Consider the following 26,574-nt stretch of genomic DNA (forward strand, 5'->3'; position numbering starts at 1 on the left):
TGTACAATTAGGCAGTACCGGGGGGTTTTCAAGAATGGTGCCAACAGATTTTTAATGTTTTGCATGAATACCAGTATTGAGAAATCTCATTTATGAAATAGTTTCAAAGAGACATTCCAAGAAATAGAGGCTTGGGTGTGTACTCAGCAGTCTCAAAAAGGAGGAAGCTGTTTTCAGAAAGAGTGGTATAAATGTGGGTAGCAGTCGGAAGAGAAAGGCATGCCAGATCAGTGGAGTCTGGAATCTAATGAATAGCCATGCTAGTGTAACAGGAATATAGTGTGGACATGTGTAGAGAAAGGTTACAGTAACACGTTTATTAATAATCATCTCCGGGAGGTTTTCTATGACATGTATAAACTTTATCATTTCAACATAAAATATAAGAATTGGGAAAATCATTTCATCTCTTTGAGTCTCAAAATGAATAGATTGGATTAGATGTCTTTAGTTCCCAGTAACTCAAAATTTTTGCTATTCAAATTCAATAAATGTTTTAATCTGCAGCTTATGAACTCTAGAGAGAGGGTTGTTTTACAGTTATTTCAACCTATATTTTCTAGTAGTATCTTTTTAAATTAATAAAGTCTAAATACACATTGAAAATTGAATGTCACATAGCTCTCACTGAAGTGAGCATGAACTGTTGAGCAGAACTGTAGATCACTAGTTCCAACAAAGGAAATGTGCTCAAAAACTCATGAGAAGTAGCCTCAGAGTAATGATTTTTTTTTTCTTAGTGTAATGGTAAAGACTCTGAGGTAATGCTCAACTTGAGTTTTTAAATTTTATTTAGTCTTCCTGCCAAAACCCAGGGTATTTTATAAAACTCTTCCTATGGAACTGTGTAGCATTCTCAGGCAATAAAAAACACTTGAAGCACATGTATTTTGCAGAGAAGATAGTCAACTAGAGCCACTCTACCTCCAATATTTGGGCTGTATTTGGTACTGTAATCAAGGAGAAACTAATCAGGATCTAGACATTTAGAAATAATTCAAGATTCTGTACCTTGAATTCTGAACTTTGAGCAAATACTGATAAGAATGCAGAATTTTCCTTATCTAATATGTCAAGTTTGGTATAAAGAGGTGATTTGTCTTGTTTGAGTTAATGTGGATTTTTATGCTGTTCATCTACAACTATCTTGTGTGTTTTCTCTTTTGTGTCCCTTTTGTTATTGAGGCCATTCCACTCATTCATTCTTTCATTCATTTACTTGTCAGACATTAATTGAGAGACTACTTTGTTCTAAACACAGTACTGGGTGCTAGAGATATAAGTTTTTTTCTGGTCCCTTTTCTCCTGCTATTTGTTTTAAAATAATCCATAATGCTGCTCTTCTAAATCAGTTTTTCTTTCAGGATTGTCCATTCTGTTATTTAGTGCTCTATTCGAAAGAATAAGGGCCAATCTGCTGTTATAAAAACAAAAAACAAAAAGCAAACATCCTCCAAATACAGAAGCTTAAATGATAAGGAAGTTTAGAAGCAGGTGGTCTGGCTACAGGGCACTATTCTGTGAAGTTACTCAGGGATCCATGTTCCTTACCTCTTGTTCTGCTATTCTCTAGACTTGTTCTTATCTGCAGAGTCAAAGCTGGGCTACTTTGTCAGAGTTCAAGCCACAGTACAGGAAAGAAAAATATTTCAGGCAAGAAATTTCTTCTAAGGCAAGGCAGGGAAAAATTTGATACATCACTTTCCTTGCTAAGAACTTAGTCACATGGCGGTACTTAGGAATAAAGGAGGTTGGAAAAGTAATCTCTAGTTTTATGATCAAGTGCTGAGGAAGAAGGGGGAAAGAATTTAAGGAGGTCCACAAGCAGTTGGCCACTCATGCCTCTACTAAATTGGCAGCTTGTATGATTTCAGGAGCTTACCCCAGTCCAAGGAGCTTGACCTCTCACACATGCATAGCACTTGATTTTCAGTTTGTTGGAAGAAGTGACTGTGATATAGAAATACTTTCAAATGAAAATATTTTGTTGTAAAGCATTCTTTTCGAAGTTAAGGTACTCTAAAAAATAGCTAAGTTTTCTTCTATGTTAATTTTAACAGTAGTTCAATACTGATATATAAATATATGATACATATATGTAAGTATAAATATGCATTCTTATTGATGGAAATTTGGAAAATAAATACATATATAAGAAAATATGTCATAATGCCATATTTTAGAAATTACCATTGTTAACATTTTTAGGTGTTTCCCTTATGTCTTTCCTATGTCAATGGGTGGTCTTTTTTTCCTTCATTTTACTTGTGGCATAATTCATGGATAGAAAATATATTTAATGGTAGACATGATAGACCCAATCAGTTTTGGGTTTTGTACCATTCTGTTAAAGTTTATATTATTTGTATATCATACAGATTTACCCAAAATTAATTTTCTTATAATTGTACTTTTCTGTTGTATCAAATGTTTTTAGTTTTGTTAAATTTTTCATACTTTTTTTCTACTGAAGTAGGTCTGAAGTATTTAACATATCCTGCCAGTCATTGCTTATCCCCTTTGTTCCAGAGTCTTCAATTTAAATGTTTTTCTTTGCCAGATGTAGATTTTTGCCAGACTTAGATGTGACTTTTAAAAGAGTAGGAATATACTCCTCTAAGCCAGACATCTGCTATGTATAAGCATTGATTTTTTTCCCTCTAAGAATAAATTTATTTCTTTTGTTAAGTTTGTTGGTCATGACCTCTTGAATTTCTCAGGCTAATCATCATTATAGATTTAAAAAAAAGCAGGTTTATATTTCTCCTAAAATTTGGTGAATCAATTTATATTACTGTTTGGAGTATGTACTAAGTGATTTATTCTTTAATTTTGGATTCTGTATACAGTGGTTGCACATTCACTAATTGCGATCCATTTGTGGTGTTTGAACTACTTCAGTTATTCTGCAAAGTTTTCCTAATTTTAAAAATTATTAACATAATGTGTTATGGACAATTTTGGAAAAAGGAAAAGATTATTCTTTTCATACCAATAACACAAAAACATTATTTTTGTGCATTACCTTTCAGACTTCAGTATGAACTTATTTAATGTGATTGTAATCATATGTAATATAGTTTTCACTTAATATTTTTCAATATTGGTTGTTGCCATGAATGTGAATTATAAGATTATATTTTAAAAACTGCAGTCCTCCCCATAATCATTGTAAATATTCATGAACTCCCCCATAACATACTTGAGAGAATTCTTCTTTTACTGCCATCATATAACCAAATTAAAATTTTTCCATGTTTAACATTTTACAGGGTAAGAAAAATTTACAAATAGTTTTTTTAAGTATTGTTTGATTTATATACTACTTTACTTCCATTTCTAAATTTTAATCAAATACCTGTTCTTGGTTTACTATTTCTCCTTTGTTCAACATTAAATAGCTTGTAAAATAAATAAATATTAAGCCATGTGAAGAGATGTGACAGTTTTCTTTTGACCTCTGCATTTTGACCAGTTTCTTCCGTCATAAATATAATAATAAAGTTTCTAATGAGAAATATCTTATGCAAAACTGCAAATAAAAAAAATAATCTATTGTAATCTTTTTTGAATGTATCCTTTAGTTAGGCAGAGTTTTAAATGCAAGAGATTAGAATGTCATAAATAAGCCTTGTATTATTTTAAGAGAACGTATAGAGGAAGGGGTTGTATGTTAGTAAAATACAATTACTGACCCATGTGTGAATTGCTGAGCAAGATTGGTAAAGCATTGAGTTCTAAAAGTTTTCTCCTATCTTCGTGTTAACCAATGGAAAGTTCTACCATATGGTCAAATAACATCTTCATCAGGTTCTCCACAGGATACCTTAGTTAATTTCCAGCTGAGTGCTTGACAGGATTTTCTCTTTGGCTGACTGGTTGGAGGAGAGTCTAGGCACTGAGAGGCCAGGCTTTCGTGGGGCCTCAGGATATCATTATTGTGCATGTTGGGCAGGAGCAGCTTCCTCTGATGTAGGGGCTCCATGCCCAGACAACGAAGACAAAGGCATAGCTTTTGTTCTCAAAGAGGAGCCAATCCAGCTGCTGCACGCTGTGAAAAACCTTTTATGAAAGAGGAAAAAAAAAAAACTTTCCTGGACGGTGAAGGGTTAGCAGTTTAACCTCTGACCATAAAATAAGCCAGTAAGTAGGAAAAAGTGTTGGGTAAGGTAGGAGAATAAGAGGAGAAACATCCATTGGGGTCTCTATGCTGTGTTTGTAAAAACAGGTGAAGCAAGTGACTGTCAGAGATGGATACTTAAGTTCAAATACATGCATATTTCCAAATGTGTCTTCTGATTTAATATTCTTAAACATAAGTGTTTAACTTCCTAATTCGAAGATTGTATATTGCCGACCAATCACACCATAAATTGAAGAAACAATAGAAATGTAATGTTTTTCTTTTGCTTTTTCCCGAACTTAAGAAACTCCATTATGGACTTCTGACAAGCTCTGAATATTTACTTTCTGTGAGGATAAAAGCCTGTTGATCCTTTTTCTTCATTGTTTTCCCAAATTTCTGTATTTAATATGATTATGTATCTTTACGGAAATAGAGAGATAGGCTAGTGCACGTCTCTGGTACATATTAAGACTTTCTCCCATTTGGTCTGTGGCATTTTGGTATCTGTTCTGTTAATACGTAGGTCTTTGAGTGGGCAGTGTTATTACAAGTCCAGGGAGGAGCCAGCTGCAATCCTAGTGTAAAAAGAATCTGGAGACCTCTGTCTGATCTTACATGGGTATTATCAACACTGGGAATTTAGTTACAATCGAATTAGAACTGATGGAAGTTAAGTTGTTAATCACTGTGTCACCTGCCTGCTTGGATCTACCAGTCTGGACTAATTGCTTCCCCTTCCTCTGTCCATCAGGTATCAGCCTTAAAAAATAATTAAGGTCTTACCCATTTCCCCCGCTTCTAGGCTGCAGTAACGTATGTGACTTACTCCTGAGAATAACCATGTATAAAGATGGGTAAGCAGCTGCTTGTGTTCTGTTATTTGAGGCATATTCTAAGGTTCATTGTGCTATGGTATCATCTTTTTAACCAACTTAATGTTTCTTCTGTTATTATGATTCCCTTTGGTAACAACAGACACTTCTTCCTGTGGCTGCCCAGTATCACTTTTACCTGGACAGAAAATTAGAAAATGAGAAACGGAGCTAGGTGAGAGCAAGGGAGGAGGAGACAGATTGTTCTGGCTGTTGAGTGATGAGGTAAGAGAGAAGAGATAAGATAAGAAGTAGAAACTGAGAGTGAGTTGAAGGAAAGGGAAAGGAGGTGAAACACGTAAAATGGACAAGTCAGGCGGGAGTGGTGGTGAGCTACAGTGCAGTGTTTTAAGGTTTGAACTAATAAATAGTTGAAGGCCATAAATACAAAAAGCTTTTTTCTTTTTTCTTTTTTATTGAAACATAATTGTACATATCTGTGGGGTACAGAGTTGAATATTAGTACTTGTGTGCAGTATGTGATGCTCAAATCAGGATAATTAGTATATTCAGCATTATTCAATGTAATCATTTTCTAGCTAGGAATTATTTCTCAAGGCAGAAGTATAGAAGGGGATGGCATTATAAAACACGTGACCTGATTTGGGAATGTCCTGGGTGAGGGGAGGTAGTTTATGTGAGGAGAAAGAAAGAGTCAGAAATAACCTCTCATTGTGGCTAATGCATTATCTCCATTCACATGGCCTAATTTCTGCAACTATTTCTCAGCATTTTTTTGTCTATTGACTTACAATAATGAATACTAATGACAGCTAATAGTAATATAAGGTTTCTGATGTGGTGGGCCCTGTTCTCACCAATACATATATGTATGTGTGTGTATAATCTCCACTCATCCTAGCAACATCCCGCAAGGTGGCTATTGTTATCATTACTTTACGGAGGAAGAAAACTGAGGCACTGAGTGTTCAGTAAACTGAGAGAGATGATGGGAAGCTAGTGAGTGGCAACGCGTGACATGTCTATGTGAAGTCTGGCTGCACAACCCAGCCCCTTAACTACCATACCATGAATTTTCTAAGAATTCACTGATGATATAGTTATATGCTGCCTAAGGTTTTAAAGTTTAAATCACGATCTCCCAGCTCTTCTATTGTTTTAATTTTGTAGGACTTGTTGTAGAACAACCTTAAACTGGAATTAATTGCTCACTTTCTTAGAGGATAACCTGGTGTTAGTATACACAGCTAAATATAAGGATATTTTTGGTCTGTATCTCATGAATATAAAATTTATTCCTTTTTTCAGTTTGTTTTATCTTTCTAATACAGTTTCTAATCATTATAATTATTTTCTAAATGTGTGATTCTGTTTGTTGTTCCAAATGACATAATTCTCTCTTTGATTCCTTTGCTTATCTGTTTTATCTGTTTTTGTCCTTTTGGCTATCTGATTTTGTCATTTTTTTTCTTCCAAGTTGTGATGTGAATACTCTCAAGAAGTTACCAGAATAAAGTAGTGTCCACTATTCCTCAAAACTCTCTGGTGGCTAATACCTTTGAGATTTCAGTTGTCTTTTATGTTGAATCATAGAGTTTTCATATGGCAATATTAACATTTATGAGCTTCGGTAAGTTACTTCTTTGAGTGGTAAACTCTATTCTATTTTGAGGATGTATTTTTTTTTTTGATAGTGTGCTTTATTCAGACATCTCAAAAATGTTAAATTTCTGTAATGTACATATGTATCAATTATGATTAAACAACCTGTGTCTGACTTATTTTTTTAAAGTGCAGTTCTTAATTTCAGGGAACCTGGTTTGTTAATAATATCAATGTTCATTTTTGTTATAAAATGTTACCTTAGAGTCAAAATAATTAGGTGGGATTCTCCTGTGTTTAGTGTGGCACACTTAAATGAACTTATTGAACAAAAAACATCTTTAGTCTAAAAGCCCTCAGAACAGATAAAAAATATTTCAAGCAGTTGTTTACTTTAAACATGTGATCAACCTTAAAGAATTTTTCTGTTTTCTAACTTAATACAGAGGTTAAAAATAATGGCACCCAGACACACCTTATTTGGCTCATACAATATTTATGAAACGTTTAATTATTTTTCCCAACTTAAAAATTAGGTGATTTTTTAAATTAAAGTTCTGGCTTCTCCGGAAAAATCAGAAGTATCTGTCAACACTGGGCCCACCTTCCATATGGCTGAGCTGAATAATGGCTGCCTTCTTGAGTAGGGGCATGGGATTTATGTTTTACTACATTTCCTTCCATTTTCTGTTCTCTCCTATAGGCTCATTCCACTCATTTATTTTACCTATATGTGTAGGTATACCTGTGTACCCTAAAGGCATTTAATCTTGAAATCTCCTTTTCTCCTTTTGTACTTATAAAGAGGGAATATATTTGTGTAATAAATAATAATATGGTTTGACTTTTTCCTCAGGTTTTAAAGAAAATAGTAAAAATTTTTTTTTGCTTACTGCCACTTTTTTTTACCTTTGGTGACTGGCTGGTATGGGGATCCAGATCCTTGAAACTTGGTGTTTTTATACCACATCTAAACATTGTTTTACGCTGTTTTATAAATACTTTGTGCTATACCTGTGGTTCTCAAAGTGTAGTCTGGGAGCCTGTGGGGGTTTCCTGGAGTACTTTCAGCGGTTCTGTGAGATGAAAACTGTTTTCATAGTAATGCCGAGATGTTATTAGCCTTTTTTAAATCTCATTTTTCACAAGTTTATTGTGGACTTTTCCTGGAGGCTTCAGGATGTGATGAAGTTATCACTCTGGTGACTAATGAAATGTGTACATGTAGATGTTTGTGTTCTACTAATTTCTAAGCTTTAACTTTTGATATAGTAAACATCATTTGCTAGAACTCACGTGAAAGTTCTCTGACAACCACAATGATATTTAAGACTATGAATCAGTCCCGAAACCAAACAGATTGAGAACTACTGTGCTATACACTATGGAGGCTAACTAAAAACACATCAGTGGCAAATATCCAAGGACATTTTCTGTATAATTACTCTTTATTCTACATGATAACTATTTAATTGCCCACTCTTTCTTGAAGTATGGTGCTTTCTTAATTGATAATGACTTTACCTTGCTGACTTTCTTGTTATCTTTAGGGAGAATATATAGTGAAAACACATAAGGGCAGAGTGCTTGACTCTCTTTGATATAAACAAATACTAGGTTCATTATATGAATCTACCTTTAAATCAGAATTGATCAGACTTATGGTAGAGTAGCCTGGCTACTTCTCAAAATAAGCAAATTAATTTCATGAAATTTACTTAGAAGGAATTGTTATGATAGGGAAGAATTTTATATGCACTATATATGTTGTTCATTTAATGGAGAGAATGAAAAATAAATTCAATAAAAAATTCAATAAAATATATATCAGGAATTGGAGCTTTATTTAAATGAGGAGAAACAAATGAAATAGTTGAGTAGCAGTATAAGGCAGTATAGTATATTTCAAAATAATTGGTTGAGATGATAAGTATTGCCTGGAAATGGGACAGTCTGTGTGGTGCTGTATTTTGGGAAGGCCTCATAGCATAGGTCCAGAACAGTGCATAGGGTTTGGAAAAATGGAGAAAAGAGAACATAGGATTTCAGGAAAGGGGCATAGCATGTGTTGGAGTATGAGTTCATCCTTGGAATTGGGAATAAACTTAATTTACATGAAAGACAGGATACCTGGGTTGAGTAGAAATTTTGTATTAGAGTGTAGTGGGATATACACTTAAGTAGGATGGATTCTGGTAGAAAGTACAGAATTTTGCTACACTGACTGGTCTTAATATATGGAGTTATATATTGTGTTAAAATTTGAGTATTTTATTTGAGGCATTAAATATGTAGTTTGAGGAGTTGGGTTTTGTTAGGGTAAGCAGTAGAGAATCACTAAACATTTTTCTGTGAAGGGAGGAGTAATAAAAACACTTATTTCAGAAGATCAATTTAGTGGCAGTGGGTTGAGAAGAGCTGAGTGGCAGGAAGACTAGTTAGGCAGTGAGGATTTAGAGCAGCATGAATATGGAAGAGAATGGATGAGAGCTACATTTCAAAGGAAGAACTAACATGATTACGCAGCTGATTACATATAGAGGATGAAGAAGGCATGTTAAGGCCTGAGTCTGAGATGTTTAGCTTTGGTGCCTGGCTTCCATTAGTAGAATGAGATGGATATGATTCAGTTTTAGACACTAGTTAAGGGACTGGGGTGATGAAGTCATTGGGAAAATTGAGCTTGAGATACAGAATTTTGCTTTATTTATGCTTATGAACATCTATAAAAAGCACTTATGTTTTACATATGGCATTATATATCATGTTCTAGTTTTGAGACCAGTTAGAAACAATATTTGAAACTTGAGAAAAGGCAGAAAGATTTTAAAAAGCTTGAGAGTTATTATTATTATTTTTTTAACAGAAAAGTTGAAGCAGTGGTTCTCAGCCCCAGCTGCGCATTAGAACCACCTGGGGAGTTTTGAAAAAATTGCAGATGTCTCATATGGTATGGGGTGGAGTGAAGGGGTCACTTTTTCCTAACGATGATTCTTTAGTAATTCTAATGAGCATAAAGGGTGGAAAACCATTGCATTTATATAGAGGAAATAATTTGTGAGGAATAGGAAATAGAGTTTCAGTAACAGTGTTTGAGTTTGTTTTAAATTACATGTGGGGATGATCCATTTTCCTTTGAGCTTTTCAACAGGAGAGAAAAGAGTTAAATTCTCTTATGAGAGATTCAGTTGGACATTGGGAAGCACTTTCAAACATTAGGTTCCTTGGACACTTTAGGATGGAAGCTAGGAGGTTTAGAGCAGTCCCTGTTTTAGTGGAATGTGAAGAAGCCTGCTGTGCAGGGAGAGGAGACCCCGCTAGCCTATAATCTAAAATATGTGGTTATTTTCATCTGTAATCTCACATAATTATTCTTGTGAAACTGTTTGTTCTTGCAGTCTACTTAGAAGTACAACCCATCCCAGCTGGTCTCAAAACCAGGTTACTTGTTTTCTATTTGAAATACACAACAGTCTTTTTAAATGTAATCCCCAATAACATGATAATTGTATATTTTTAGGAAAATGGGTGAAAATTACTCTAGGACTTAATCATTAGTAAGCATGTTCAGATTAATAGTTTTCTTCCCCTTTGAGAAAATGATTCTTGTTGCCAGAGTCAGTGTTATATTTACTAATCATAATTTTGACCTGAACAGTTGATGAAATATTCCCATTATGAGTTCAAGGAGATTCTGAATACCATCAGGAAAGAGTTTAGAAATAAAACAACAAATCTAATCAGAAACATAATGAAATATCTATTCACATCTCTACTTCTTTCATTTGTTCTTTTACAGTATGTCAAGAGAGACCCGAGAACTGAAATGTAATACTCAGGTTATGCTCATTTTGCTTATTGTTACACCTTTTCATTAACAAGTTTCTTTATATTTATTGTTGACATTTTTTAAAGGTGTTACTTAGAAATCCTTAGGCTTCTCTAACTTGAGGATATACATGATATCACATTGATATTTAGACTCAATTGTTGCCAGCTTGATAGCCTCTGAGCACCTTCTGGGTCTCTGTCCCATTCTGAGGTATTCATTATCTTTTAATATTTCTGTGGTTCCCCAGGGGTATCCCGTAGGTGCTGAGGAATTGCTTGTCTCCCTCAACTGCTATGTGTTATGCCTTTGTTTTTGATGTCTCACTGAGTCATTTCCACATCAACATGTAACTATTTCTCTAGACTTTGTTTAGTGCTCCACATAGGATGATGTTTGTGACAATGGCTGGTGCTGACAGTGACACTTGACCCCATCTCAGGTCACCACTTGAAGCGCACCGTGTTTTGCTGTTGCTGTTCTTGGCTCCTGGACTGCCATTCATGTTGCAGTTCTACAAAGTGGATAAGGACATGGTTCCTCATTATCTGTGTTAAAGGAGTTCTGCAGAACTAGAGCTCATTTAGGGGAAAGGAGCTGAATAGATATTTTTCAAAGGAAGACTTACAAATGTCCAACAGACACATGAAAAAATGCTCAGCATCACTAATCATCAGGGAAATGCAAATCAAAACCACACTGAGATATCTCACCCCAGTTAGACTGGCCAGTATTAAAAAGACTGAGACTAACAAATGCTGGCAAAGTTGTGGAGAAAGGGGAACTCTTCTACACTGTTGGCGGGATTGTAAAATAGTGCGGCCACTTTGGAGTATAGTATAGTATGGTATGGAGGTTTCTCAAACAACTACAGATAGAAGTACCATATGATCCAGCAATCCCAAACAAATTACCCAAACAAAGGGAAATCGTCATGTTGAAGGGGTAGCAGCACTCCCGTGCTCATTGCAGCTCTATTTATAATATCCAAGATATGGAACCAACCTGAATGTCCATTGATGGATGGACGAGGTAAGGAAAATGTGGTGTGTATACATAATGGAATGCTACTCAGCCATAAAAACAGAATAAAATTCTTCTTTTTGTACCAAACATGGATGAGCTTGGAGAAAATTATCTTAAGTGAAATAAGCCAGGCACAGAAAGAGGAATACTTTATGTCCTCACTCATCAGTGGGTGCTAAGAAAGAAGGAAAAGGGAGGGAAGGAAGGAAGGAAGGAAGGAAGGAAGGAAGGAAGGAAGGAAGGAAGGAAGGAAGGAAGGAAGGAAGGAAGGACCACAATAATATGTTGAACTTTCAGAGTGAGAGAACAAATCTATGGTTACTAAAGGGGGAGCGGAGCGGGGGAGCTAGGGATAAACCGGGTAAGGGATACAAAGAATAATTATGATTTGTAGTAATGCATATGCTGATATTGATTTGATCATCACATATTGTACACAAATAATGATAGTCAACAGTATACCCCCAAAATATGTATAATGAATTCAATAAAAAAATAGAATACACATAAGATGTTTTAAAAATTTATAGTGCATTTCTCTGCGAATACAAAATCTAGGGATTAGAATATGTTTGTAAGAGCTTCATTTCCAAAATTACTTATGCTAGTCTGACCCCCATTCCTCTTTAGCATGGCTGTGTTCATTTAAATTGAGTTTATAAGGCATCTCTTTTTAAGGTGTCTCAAAAACTTTATCAAATTCTCTCTGCAGAAATAAACAACTGACAACAATGTAAGTATAAAGGTGAAAAAAACAAACAAACAAAACAAAAAACCGAAACTGGAGCTCATTTAGTTTTATAAAACATTGTCCTTTCCTTCCCAGAGTACCCACTTGCTAGTAAGATCATTGGACGCTCAGGTTCATAAAACACCCACTGTAATCTATTGGGAGAGTTTCCCTTTGACTCTTAGGCTCTATTGCCCTTGGGACAAATTCTATCTCAGGAGGGTGGATCATGTATATCTTATATTACTTGCTCCCTTCCCTGCTCTTTCACCTAAAATTGCCAGTGCCAATAGTATATAAGATCCAAGTTCTTTTAGTAGGAGGTTCATTGAAAATATTATCTGAATTATTGCAGTAGTCTCATAACTGGTTTTATTATTTTGTCACCTTTCAGTTTATATTCAACACAGAAACCAGGTGATCCTGTTAAAATGTCACCATGTCACCCCTCTACTCCAATTCTTCTGTGGCTTCCTTTCCCAGAGTACAAGCCAATTTTTTTTTTAATGACTCTTAAGGCCCTTTATATTCCCCCTTATCTCTCTGACCTCATCTTATTTTAGAGATTTTTTCATAGGAATGAATATAATTTTTTCTGAGACTGCAGTCTTTTTCAGGGCTGTATAGTATTTCATAGAATAATAATGATATAAACGTTTTCATATGGATGGATATTTAAATTATTTCCAGGACGTCATTAATTGCAAACAAAGTACTTCAGAAAACGCTGCATGGTCATGTGTTGCTTAACAACAGAGATATGTTCTGAGAAATGTGTCATGAGGTGATTTTGTTGTTATGTGAACATCACAGAGTATGCTTACACAAACCTTGATGTATAGTCAACTACACACCTAGGCTATATGGTATAGCCTGTTGCTTCTATATGCATAAGTTGTGCTATGATGTTACAATGGCTACATCACTAGGAGGGAAGAATTTTTCATCTCCATTATAATGTTATGGGATCATCATCATATATGTGGTCCATTGTTGATCAAGTGTTGTTATGTGACATGATTGTATCTATATATATGTCTGCATACATGAAATATGTAATTTCTTACATTTTACACTTTCCTTTTTGAGAATTATTTTTATTTCCAGATGTTACAATCTTTAGCCACTCTTGGAATATCTTCCAGTTTTGTCTTTCTGAAAATGTCTTTATTTTGCCTACAAACAAAGATTTTAAACTTAAAGATTTTAAATGTATTATTCCACTGTCTTCTGGCTTCCATTGCTATTATTAAGAAGTCTGCTGTCAATGTAATAATATATGTGGGTACTTCAAAAAGTTCATGTGAAAATGGAATTAAAAGATAATATGAATCTTTCCATGAACTTTTTGAAGACCTTCTCATACATATTTTTCTAGTTATCTCTTTTATCTCTAGGATGCTTTTAAAGATATCCATATCTTTTTGTACTTTGTAGTTTTATTACGATGCCGCTAGTTATATCTTTTCTGAGATCTTACTTGGGTTGTGATTTATAAATCTGAAAATTTATGTCTATCAAATATTTTGGAGAAATTAGTCTTTATTTTTTCTAATATTATTTTCTTCCCTCCCTCATTATACACACCTCCAGTCCCTTTGGTCTCATCTTTTAGAACTCTAAATAGATTTATATTATCATTCTGGTCTCTTTTTCTTAACCTCCTTTATATTTAATTTAATTTTTTTTGTCTTTCTGTGCCTCATTCTGTTTAATATCTTTTGTGTCTGACTCACTTCACTGTTTCTCTCTTCATTCGTTAATAATCAGCTGTTTATTTTATAATAATAGATTTCATAGACTATATTTTTATATTTTTTAAAATTCTAATTCTTTTTAAAATTTGCCTTAAAAAAAACCCCAATCTCTTATTGCTTGCTCATGTTTCAAATGCTTATTTTATTTTTAAAACATTTTAAACATTCTTATTATATATGTTATTTCAGATAATTTTAATATGTGATGCCTTTGAGGTGGGAGCAAAACAGAATTAATTTCTTAAGTCTGTTTCTGATGGGTTATAATCACAGGTGTTTAGATTCTCTATAGTAATATTGAGTTGCAAACATGTTTGACAAGACCTGAGTTGCATGTTTCTTTTTCCAGAGGGCATTTGTGCTTGCCTCTGTCATGTGCGTGAGATGCCATCTCTCTGGGATCACAGAATTCATTTCTAGGGTTTGTAGATACAAAGATAGATAAAGAATTATTGCATTTACAGTTAGTTTCTTATGAATTTATTTGTTTGAGTCTTAAGTTTATTCTGTGTTGCATTTGATTCCAGCTTGAAAGTATTCTGAAAGAAACATGATGCATGGTTTAATTTGGTTCTTTAATATTTTGTATTATAGTTGCATTATTCTTATTAAAATTAGTTTTTAAGTATTTCCTGTAATTTTTTTGATATAGCTTACACATATTTTTATTTCAGTAAACTTTGAGTTATTTTTAAGTTAATATGATTCTACTCATGAACTTATTCCCAAGTTATTGAAACTGTGCCTGTTATATCTGTACTTCACACTGTCTTAATATAAAACAAGAAAAGCTTTGACCTAATTTGCACTTCTACCCACAATTATTTTTTGGTATAATATGAAAATTATTTTAAATGTTATGAATGAAATGAAACTGCTTTTTGAGTGGTTCAGTTAATTTTATATTTTTGAAGTTTTATGTTAAGGCTGTGTTTCTTGAAAATATTTTAGTTCAAAAGTTAAGTATAATGAGTATTGTGAATAAAAATACATATCTTCCTTTTATTTAATCATACACTTGTAGAATAACTAGAAAAACTGTCTCATGCTAATTGAATGCATGGCCTCTTGTCTTCTTTCCTCTTTAAGGAAATCATAATAAAAGCTATTGCTTTAGGATATGATGAACATCTCAGCTAATTAAAAGGTATATCAGGTTTTGTATGACAGATCATCTTTCTACAAGCAACCTATTAGTTTTTTTCCCCCTGTGTTCTTATAAAAACTTTTGTGTTGGCTTTTAATGATTGGTATCTGAAAAACGTCAAAACATTGATTCTCAGTTGGAAGTTTCTTGTTATAGATTAATCATGATTGAACATCTGTTGTATAGCATTTCTTTCCCTTTTTTGTTGTTGACTTTTTTTTCCTTTTTTTACCTCTTGTGGAGGGCCCTTGGGACAGATGGCCCCTCACTGTTGATAGTTCGATTACCATGATCCCCCACAGCTTCAGAGGAGTGCGAAGAAAAGAAATTGCTTTCTTTGTCAAGGTGTTTTCAATTCAATTCTCACCCATTAGCCCTGTTTGGTTAAGTTTGGAATTACTCTACCAGGTGATTGATGAGGGTTTTCATTTTATTATAATAGGTCTTGTTTAAAAGGAATAGAAGTAGCAAAATGATATGTCTAACATGCTACCGATTATATTTTCTTAAGATTCTTTGATGTTCCATTTTCATTACCTTCGTTAGAATTTGCTAATATATGATCAGAAAGATCTTCTTCATTTTGAGTTGTGATGCTAGTTTTATATCATTCTGGGGAGAAACATTTAGAAAGGCTAGAATTATTCATTAAATTATTTTTTATGGATTGAGTTTCAAAATCACCAAAACTATTTTACATTTGGGGTATTTTGATTATCCAGGTGACTCTTTAGAATGGAGATAATTGCAGTGGAATCATTGCATTAGATTTTCCTTGCACCATTGCTTATGTTCATTTTTAGAACAAATGGGAAAATATCCCAAATTGCTTGCTTTTTCCTTTTAAACATATGTATTACATAAAGCAACAAACAGAAGTGTGATCTGTATCTTTGTAACTGGTTATAAAGTAAAACATCTTGAATAATGTTTTCATTTCTGTGAGTTTTTGTATATGTAAGTCAAACAAATGATTAATGAAGAACTATTTAAATTCCAGATTGAGAGAATATTGATGTGAGTACTATTAGTGGTTAATTTCCTTTTCTGGGTTTCCCACATACAGATTTACAAGTACTGGTCAGAGGAAACCTGTAGGGTTCAAACCATTGTTTTACAAAGAAATTTAAGCATTTAGTTTGCTGGAAATATCTTCCTGTAGCTAATTAAGAACATTTCTAGTCTCGTGAATATACTTTAAACTACCGTCCAATGAATGAACAGTAAAATCAAAGTTCAACTACGTAGAGCAAACTGGGTTTATTTGTGGTATGTGTTATATGCAGCAGCATATTTTAGAAAGAATGTCATGCTGGAAGCAGTGATACCTGGATTCTAGTATTGGCCTCAATAGTTAGGAGCTCCAGACACGGGGTCCAGTATAACATTCCTAAGTCTGGATGGTGAAAAAGAGTCTTTAAGGTCCTTTCCCATTCAGAAAACTCTAAGATTCTATTTGTATATAATGAACCTTTTCTTGAAAATATCAAAAAAGTAAAAGAGAAAACAGAGGCTTTAAGTGTTTTTCTATTCATAGATAGCCTTTCTGTGCATTTATCCTTTCTGTTTCTCAGAGTGGAACTAATTGCTTGAATTCTATGAAAGTTCTAAGAAAGAAGAGCAAAAGAATATTTCCTCACATATGTGAGATGGTAAGGTACAAAAAGACATCTGTCTTATGTAGATATGGACAGCCAGTGTGTTTGTATAGAGAGTACAGAGCTAGAGGGGATAATAGTCAGCATAGCCTTATGTACATATAACTACAAGGGTACTTCAAAAAGTTAGGGGAAAAATGGAATTAAAAGATAAATGTGAATCTTTCCATGAATTTTAGAAGTACCTTCATAGTTCCAGTGTAATAAAACACTCAATTAGGAAATAAAATTCTTCATGGGGGTATGGAAGTAGTATTATAGTATTAGCAGTATTTATTAGTACAGAAAGCGTTTTAAAAACATTTTGGTAGTGTTTTTCTTAATAAAATTATCTGCTACAGTTGCCATGGTTGATGTTTTTTCCTAGCATTATGAAGATATACCTGTTGTTTAATAAAATATTCACGTAATGAACAGAATTTTGAATTAATCATTGTCTTATTTTAAACAGTATTTACAGCCAGCAAATATTAAATGTCTTAACATGTGGCACATAAGGCTAATCACTGTGAGAGATACGTAGTCTATGCTATTAGCTCTCAAAGTGTGGTCCTTAGACCAGTCGCATCAGTATCACCTGGGAGCTTGCTAGAACTGCAGTTTCTCAGACCCACCTAGACCTGCTGAGTCAGAAGTTCTGTGAGTGGGACCCAGCGATGTGTGTTTTGACAAGCTGTCTAGACATTGCTGTTGCCTGCTAAAGTTTGAGAACTACTCAACTAGACCTTTAAAAATGGTCGAAATTCTATATTATCATCTATATGTTAACTTTAAATAATGCATAAAACATCCGATTATATCTTTTATCAAAATTAAATGTAGTCTGAATTTAAGACTTTTCAGGAATGAATTTGTTTTTATTTTCACTGATGCTTATAGTCTTAACGTTTGTAATGTTATGCATTTTATAATATTGTTTTTGTGGGGGGGATGGATCAGTAGAGCATTTTATTACTATCTTGTCAGAATGAGTGATATCATTTCACCAATGCTGTAAATCTTTGTTTTGCTGGGGGGCATGCCAAGATACGTTATGATACTAAAAGGACAGGGTGCTGCAGGAGCACCTAATGAAATTTAACTTAATTTAGAGAGTCACCAAAGGACTTCGGAGGAAAAGGACATGTAAATTGACACAAATTTGACAAGCAAAGGATGATTTGGTCTCTAAGGTGGGCCTGGGAGGACATTCTAGACTGGAGGAACAATAGGCATGAAGTCTTGACAGTTGCAAGAAGGCAGAATACATTTTAGAAATTGTAAACAAATAAACAAACAAAAAAAACCCTTTGCTGCCAATAATCTAGAAATCAAATATGAAAGGAAGAATACATAAGTCGATTTTGAGATAAATATAATATTTTATTTTAAGAAGAGATAATATTAAGTTAAATGGGCCAAAAAATGTGTTAATAATTAAAAATTATTTAAAATAGGTGCTTCTTACATCTCCACTGAGAAAGCTGTAGTCTCTGGCATTACCTAGGTGTATGACTAAGACAAACTCCTCATCGCTTTGGCCTTAATTTCCTCATATATAAAACTTCTTATTTTACAATTAGGTAAAATAAAGCATTGAAAGCTATGATAAAGCAAAATACTGATACTGTATGTTCTGTCTTTTCAAAAGCATATACAGTTGTCTCTGAACTGAGATTTTACACGTGCATACTTTTAAAGACACTGTGTATTTAATCCACAGAATTAAGTAAATATTATTTACTTATGCAAATTGAAAGTTTTACCTGCATATTTTTGTAGTGTAGTAGAATCACACTAGTATTCTGACTTATTTTAATTTTTGTTTGTAATGAAAAGCCAGAAAATGAGAAATATCTGATTGAGAAAAAAAATAAAATATTGCTGAATTTACCTTACTTCACATTTTAAAAAATACTTAATCATGACATTTGAATTCTTGTGATGTTGATATACAAATAATACTTTAAATATTCACCTCGCAAATTTGCTGACTTAATAAAAATTTATTTTTCTTACTATACTGTGATATTCTCATATTAAAATAAAAAATCGTATTTATGTCAAAATCGAGTTATGTATTCTTCCTTTCATATTTGATTTCTAGATTATTGGCTACAAAGGTTTTTTTTTTTTCATTTTTTAAATTAAGATACGGAATCTCCTTTGAATTACTAGTAGACATTGGAAAGAGGAGCAGCACAGCATCTATTAGTCATCACTGGCTACCGTGATTCCCACCAGCAGTTCTTATCCTTTCACCCATAAAATCAGCATAAAATTGACCTAACGTTGCCAGATACATTGACAGATCAGATTGAGTATCTGGAAAGTAATCCTCGGGGAACAGAAAATTCAGTCTGGGTGTAAAGCTGTTGAATCGGATTATTTTTTGCAGAGCCCTGTTGTTTCTTCCTTTGCAGTACTTCTGAAAACTTGCTACAAAGATGTGTCAGATGTGGTCTGAATCTAACCACATAGGCAGTAACTAAGTTCATCCACTTCAAAATCTGGATGCACATGATTCTAATATTTTTGAGTGCTGAGGGGTAAAATTCATTTAATGGAAAGAAATAGGATATTTTCCACTGGGTGATTAAACCAATAGATGCTATAGTCATGTACTCGTTGTCTCTTTGTGGAAAAAAAACAGAGTATACGGAAAAAACATGGTAGAGTTCAGGGATGAGGACAAGCGAGACAGCGAAACGCACTTAGGCAAATGCTGCAAACAACAAGGGCCAACCGTAAGGGCCATGCAACAAGATCAGCGTCCTGGTGTTAAGACATATGTGTAAGAAACTTGTCACAAACATTTTTTTCAAATGGTGACTATAAAGTTGAGGTTGTTTAAAAGGGATATTTTGATTTTATTGTTTTTCAGTTTTTTTATACTTATTTCTGTGGGGTACAGTGTGTTGTTTAGATATATGCATATAATGTGCAATGACTCACTTAGGGTAGGCAGCATCGTTTTGTTCTCGTCATCCACCACCTCTCCTCTTCTGCACCTCCCACCCCTCCCGGCCTCTGGTTACCAGTATTCTAGTCTCTACTTCTATGAGAACCACTTTTTCTTTTTAGATTCCACATGTGAGGAAGAATATTTGTAAATATTTGCACTGAAACCCTGTAATTCCCTTATTTATGAGAAAGGACTATTCTACATTTCTGCATGCTGACTTATTTATATGGCCATTATATTTATCAGGATAATAACTTCTATTTACTATTTTATGAAGATTCCATTATACACTTGTTTTATGAGATTCAAATCTCAACAGCCATTTTGGTAATGTTGTCACATAAGTGTATGCATATTTTTTCCAATTGGGAACGTAATTACCCATGAGACGTTAATGTCTGAGTATTTTTAGGTGATGTATAATGCATTTCATGTTTCATCTTAGAAAGTGATGAATACATTTTGTTTTACATGAGGACGTAATCATTTACGTGAAGAAATAATCACTTAATATTACCTTCATAAATTTGTAATGCATTATTCTCATATACAGTGTTTTAAATAATTTATTAATTTATATGGAAACTTTATTCCTTAATAAGTAAAAAGTTAAAAAAATTTTTTAAAAAAATTTTTATTGAATCAAAATTGATTATATGTATTTTTGGGGTTCAACATTGAGATATGTTGATCAAATCAATATTACTAGCATATATATTGTTAGAAATCATAATTATTCTTTATGCCCCTGTCCAATCTCTCCCCATCCCCCTTTCCCTCCTCCCACCCCCCTCTAATCACCCTAGATTTCTTCTCTCTCTCTGAAAGAATAATGGTTATTCTGTTGATTTGCTGCCCAAATGATCTGTCCAATGCTGAGAGGTGTGATCAGGTCCCCCGGTACTATCATAGAGCAGATGTCTTTTCTGTCACTCTGAAATGGGCTCGGTGGACAGAGACATCCTCCTCCTTTCTTTATCTCTGCTGCTGACTCTCCTTCTGTCAACTCACTCCAGTGGCTGGCGGACCATCTGCATGGTGGTTGTGGTGTCTAGCTGCCTTAGTGGCAGCCACGGCTATCATGGTGGCTGTGGTGGACCACCCACATGGAGGAGATGTTTTTGGCATGCTCCTTGGTGCTGGCAGTGTGCCTGGTTGTGGAGAGAGCCCGATCCCTGGCTCCTTACCCCGGGTCCCCGGGCGGGCCCTGAGGTGCCAGTGCAGGGTGCCTGGTTTTGGGGGGGGGGGTCCGGTCCCCTTCTCCATGCCCCGGCTCTCCAGATGGGTCCTGAGGCACTGGCGAGGTGTGCCTGGTTGTGGGAGCAGGGTCCTGTCCCCTTCTCCATGCCTTTGGTCCCTGGGCAGGCCCCAAAGAGCTGACATGGTGAGCCTGGTGGTGGGAGAGGGGGTCTGGTCCTCTTCTCCATGCCCTGGGTACCCGGACAGGCTAAAAAGTTTAATTGTAGAAAACATGTTTTCTTTTCTTTTAAAATTAAAATATTTGAAAAAAATTCTGTTGAACATAAGTAAAAACACAAGAGGAGCCAGCGCATGCTAAAAATGTTCCTAGAGACTTGAGTTTTGCAATTAAAATTTTTGAAATTATGCATCTTTGGATTGTACTTTTTAAAAAGCAGTATAGAATAGTAGAAATAATGGAACAGACCTGTAATTTTTCACTGATTGGGTACATAAAGGGATATATATACACGTATATATATATGTGTGTGTGTGTGTGTTTTTGGCAACTGGCCTGTACAGGATCTGAACGCTTGACCTTGGTGTTATCTACCATAAAGTGGCATTTTTGATCCACCAAGTCCCTTAACTTGGAGTGGAGTTCAAACCCTATTGTGTCAGTGGTACTAATCACTCATATTAGGGCTTTCAGAGGTTTTATCAGAAGTAATACTAATTCATTTTATCCTATCTTTTAAAAACACATTTGAAGTATTCAGAAGTTTGTTTTTGACAGAATTAAAAAATAAATACATGACCAAAACATTTACTGGTGCTAATTAAAACTAAGAACTATGTATATACTAAGTAGAAAAGAAGTTTTATAAGAAGTAATGAAAATGAAAAACCAGTGTGAATCTTATAAAACAATGTTGATTTATATACATCAATTACTAGGTATAACATTAGAAAAATTTCTCTGAAATACTCTGCAAATATCAATTATATTTTAAATAAGCTGTCTTATATCTATGAACTTATCTGTTATTTTTAAAAACGATTTTAAAATTGCAAATATGGGATTTAAAAACTGATATAAAGCAGCAAACATTACAGTTTTTATAAATTCTTAATTGGGATTTAAATGGAAATTTAAGGTATATTTTGGTCTAGTTCTTGAGGGCTATAATATATGTGATTACATATTTATCATGTTTATATTTTTATTTTTAAATTAAAACCAGTATTTTTGTAAGGGTAGTTAAAATTGAAAATTCAAAGTTCGGTATCTTAAAATCTAAGGTATATAAATAAAAAATGGAGTTGCTGAAAGAAATAATGATTTTTAACAACATGATCAAGTTCTTAATTTCATCTGTTCCTATTCTGAAGGTCATTAAAACCCTTAAAAGATAGGAATATTATATTCAATAGAGGAAAAGACGTGAACCTCACCAACTGTAAATATTTAAAGAAAAATTAAAAATTATAATTAATGTAGCTTTGACACTTTTGAGTATTTTAACAAGACTGTTTCTTTAAATGCATTCTTTTGCCTGTTTAATGATGTGTGTCAATTATTTACAGATCCTGTGATATTGTGGAAATTTCCAGAGGACTTTGGAGACCAGGTTGGAACCACATAAATTTTTTAAAAAACCATTTAAAATTGGAATATTATGATTATTTCTGTTATTACTGCTGTGACTACTACTACTTCTACATATGAATAGCTGTAATTGTTTACCCTTAACCAACTGTGAGGAAAGAAAGGGCATGTGTGCAGATAGAAGGATCTTTTCAAGTTTCTACGTAGATGGGTGATGATGAAGCCCTTATATTGAAAGTAATAAGGACTGGATGTTTATAGTTTCAATATATTTTTATACTCTTTTAATTTATAGATGGAATATATATTTGGAAGCATTAAAGAATTTCGCCCTTAAAAATAATTTCACAGTACTAAATCTTTTTTGAATACACTCTTATTTTCTGCCTACTTAGAAGTGTAACTGCTATAAATGTGATCAATTCTCTCCTTGTCTCAGTAATATCTGAATCATTTACATCTAGAAGTTGAATTGTCAATATTTTGTTATTTTTAAACAATTCTTATTGATAGCTTTACTTTCTTATAAAGATATGGCATGGGAGACTGCAGGATGAATTTATTTCTTTCATATTTTAAGTTATAGTATTCTATAACTCCTTAAATATTTAGTATGACCAAATGATGAAGTATTTTTATGTAGTGTATGTAAATAGAAAAAATTTTAAAAGTTTATCACATTATAGATTTATCATTTTAAAGTTGATGGTGCTTGGAATTTTTTAGTTGGGGCTGAATTGTTGCTCCGTTTCCAAAATTTGTGAGTTCGGCAGGACATCAGTAAGCCCTCACATAGTGCAGTACAAAAGCAATTAACGATGTGATGGCGGTGAACATTCATAACCCCTAGAATTTCAGTTCACAGCTGTTCTTACAGTCTTTCTGAAGATTAGAGCTGAAAGGAACTTTAGATACCATTTTATCTAACTATTTCACTTCATATCTAAATAAACCAAGCTTTGCATGGTTATCTAGCCAAGGGTCTTGAAGAATGGTTTTGCTATATGCTTTTCTGGTGAATAAACGAATACTGCGCAAGACAGAAGTACTCTTTGTGTGTTTCTTACCCTTCTTTACCAGCTGTCCACTTCCTAACCAGCCTTTTCACTGGTTCTGAGACTGCCTCAGTAATACTAATTTAAAAGGAGCTCTTTATTTAGTTCTTACCATGTACTGGGCACTATACTAGGTGCTTTATCTACATAATTAATTTTATTTTCAAATCATCCCAGGACTGCTGGAAAAAAGTATCATCCTCCACACTGAAGCTTAAGTGAGAAGTTTACCTTAGGTCACACTGCTTTTAAGAGGCAGAACTAAGATTCGAAGGCATGTCTGTCTGATGCGAAGCACGTGCTCTTCACCATGAAGCCGTGTTGTTCCTTCTGCTTAGAATGCTGTCCCCAACTCTCCTCACTTATTTTAACTCTTTTCCCCCCAAAATTACCATAATAGTTTTTCTCTCAGTATCTTTATAATTTAAAAGCAGTACGTAATTTAATCCAAAGAAACCATGTCAGTCCATTACCCCTTTGGCTGTACCACATGGAGCTGTTGGGCCGCCGCAGGCATTGGTTTATTATATACTTCTTGGAGTATGCGTTCCTTGGCAGTAGAAGAGCCCATGTGACAACCCGTATCATATTTCAGGAGTTGTGATTTTTTTTTTTTTTTTTAAATATAGTGGAGGGTTTTGTATGAAGGAAAAGTAGGAGATGAAACTGTAAAAGAAAATGAGGTTGGGTTTTGGGAACAGTTTGCCTTGCTGAAGAGCTGGTCCTTCAAGGCCTTGAGGCGAATGCAATGGAGCGGTATTGCTGCATTAGGATGATTAATCTGAGAAAGTGTTTGTAACCTAAGAAAATACAAAGGTGTGAATGTTCGAATTTGAGAATTGCCACATGCGTAAGAATAACCTTTCATATTGTAGGCAAAAACATTAATTAATTCCTTTTTTTTTTTTTTTTTTTTTTTTTTGGTGGCTGGCCAGAAAGGGGATCTGAACACTTGACCTTGGTGTTAACAACACTAAGCTCACTAACCAGCCCCAAAGCATTAATTGGTAAATCAAGGAAGTAAGCCCATCAAAACTGAGGAAGTAAGCCTGTCAAATGGGAGTGAACTTTATTTCCACAATTGTCATAGCCTCTTTTCAGAGTCAAATATTATCAAACAAGATTAAAATTACATTTTGTTTTATTGTGTTCTCAGAGTCAAGATCAAACTGACACTTTAAGACAAGTCTCAGAGGTCTGCAAGGTCAAAACTATTCATCATCATCATCATCATCACTATCATATTTGTGCTATTTGTGTTCACATGCAATGAATTCTTCATTGCTCTTAGCAAATGAATCCATACCTCTTTAAAAAATTTGTTAGTTTTAATTTCCAATACCATAAATTTTAATAGTTATATGAACAGCTAGCTTTTCAGGGTCCTTAATAAATCCCAAGGATATAAAAGAATCCAGAGGTTTAAAAAAGGGCAGGGAAAAAAAAAAAAAAAAAAGAAAACCAAAAAAACCTAAAACAAAGAAAATCCCAAGAATTGCTGTTTTAGGGCAAAATTATTCTTTTTCTTTGAAAAACAAAAGCATATACCTAGTTGTGTTTCACTGACACTATTGCTCTTACTGTAGTTTTAAACACTCATAGTAATTAGTAATTAGAATTTTAAACTAAGTAACTAACTTCTGTTTGACAGGGGAGAAAAAAAAATCCATGGGGGTTGGATAACTGAGAACTTTCAGTAATACCCAAGAATTTTAACAGACTCATGCATACTGGTAATATTTCTACAGCTTTCTACAGCTGTGTACATCTCTTTTACATCTTCATAAAATAGGAAAAATGAACACATTTGTTAAAATGACTCAAAGACTATGTAGCCTTTTTATAGTGTACAAAAATAAGAAAAAGTATATAGACTTCAACTATGCTTAGTAATCAGTGTTTTAGTATTCCTTCTGAGAAATTATGCATTAATTAACTCAACTGCATATCAGTTCATCATTTTGGTTACTTACAGATTTGAAAAAAATGTTTAAGTGGATATACTACAAAATATAATTACTGTTGAAATAAAGTTTACCAGAGCAATGATTAAATTTAATTGAATAGGAATTTACATTTTACATCTGTTGGGAAAATAGAATAGTTTGGTCAGGGCCCATGCCTCGAGTCCAGTTGGGTGTGGTTCAGCATCCTTTGTAAGCAAATTGTGTGTGTGTGTGTGTGTGTGTGTGTGTGTGTGTGTGTGTGTGTGTGTAGTTAGTGCGCATGTGCGCCAATGTATCTTTTTAGTTTTGTTGCTATTCTTGTGTTCTTGAGAGAGAGAGAGAGAGAGAGAGAGAGAGTAGAGAGAGTAGAGAGAGGCAGAGAAAAAGAGAGAGAGAGAGAGAGAGAGAGTTTGGTGAGGCAGGTGGGTGGGCATCAGCCTTAGGTGTCTGCCCTGCATGGCCTTGCTTTCCAACCTGTGGCTCCAAGGCCCTTTTGGCTGGTTATCTATATCATAGACCTGTGTGAAGGGGTCTGGTGACCAAGCCCAGCATATGAAGGGTTTGTGACCCAGTCTGTGAATGGGCTTGAGGGGGCTGGGAGCTCCAGACCGAGCCCTAGTTCAATAATCAGCCCTGTCATTGCAGGATTACTGGCAGGTAAAAGAGCCCGACAACTAGCGTGGTTGCCCAACTTTACAACTGGTGTCACGAACAGGATTAGGAGCACTACAGTTGGCACTGTGAGCAGGATTCCAGGCTTTAGCACAGCCAGACAAATTGGCACAGTCAGCAGGACAGCAGCCTTAGCAATAGCCAGACAACATCGTTAAAAATATTATGTCGTGTCAGCATTAATTAATCTGAATAATTTGGGAAAACCAAGCAAAAGTAGAATAAAATGTATGCTCGTACTATACTTAACATTGCTAAATCAGGGCTATTTTCCTTAAGCAAAAATTATAAAACTTGATGAATTTGCTGAAGATTTACCTTTATAATGTGAATTTAAATTCCCAAAGAATTATTTTTAAAATCTTGCCCTTTTTAAATGTTAGAATTTCAGTTTCCTTACCTCATAGATCTTTTAGGAATATTCAGTTTACGTACATTTCTCTTTATAAGCTGATCAGAAC

General features: G+C 34.2%; 1 protein-coding gene across 5 annotated transcripts in view; it reads left to right on the forward strand.

The window, feature by feature from the left end:
* The window catches only part of DENND1B (DENN domain containing 1B), a 256,636-nt gene that overhangs the window by 60,151 nt on the left and 169,911 nt on the right, over positions 1–26,574 (forward strand). For all 5 annotated transcript variants that reach the window (XR_010024876.1, XM_063114157.1, XM_063114160.1 and 2 more), the window contains one exon: positions 22,419–22,462. Coding sequence is in view for 4 of the 5 variants with exons in the window: in XM_063114157.1 (XP_062970227.1) it covers positions 22,419–22,462 (44 nt within the window). In the remaining variant the exon portion in view is untranslated. The remainder of the gene's footprint in view (positions 1–22,418; positions 22,463–26,574) is intronic.

The sequence above is a fragment of the Cynocephalus volans genome, chromosome 11, assembly GCF_027409185.1.
Source record: "Cynocephalus volans isolate mCynVol1 chromosome 11, mCynVol1.pri, whole genome shotgun sequence".
Taxonomy (NCBI): domain Eukaryota; kingdom Metazoa; phylum Chordata; class Mammalia; order Dermoptera; family Cynocephalidae; genus Cynocephalus; species Cynocephalus volans.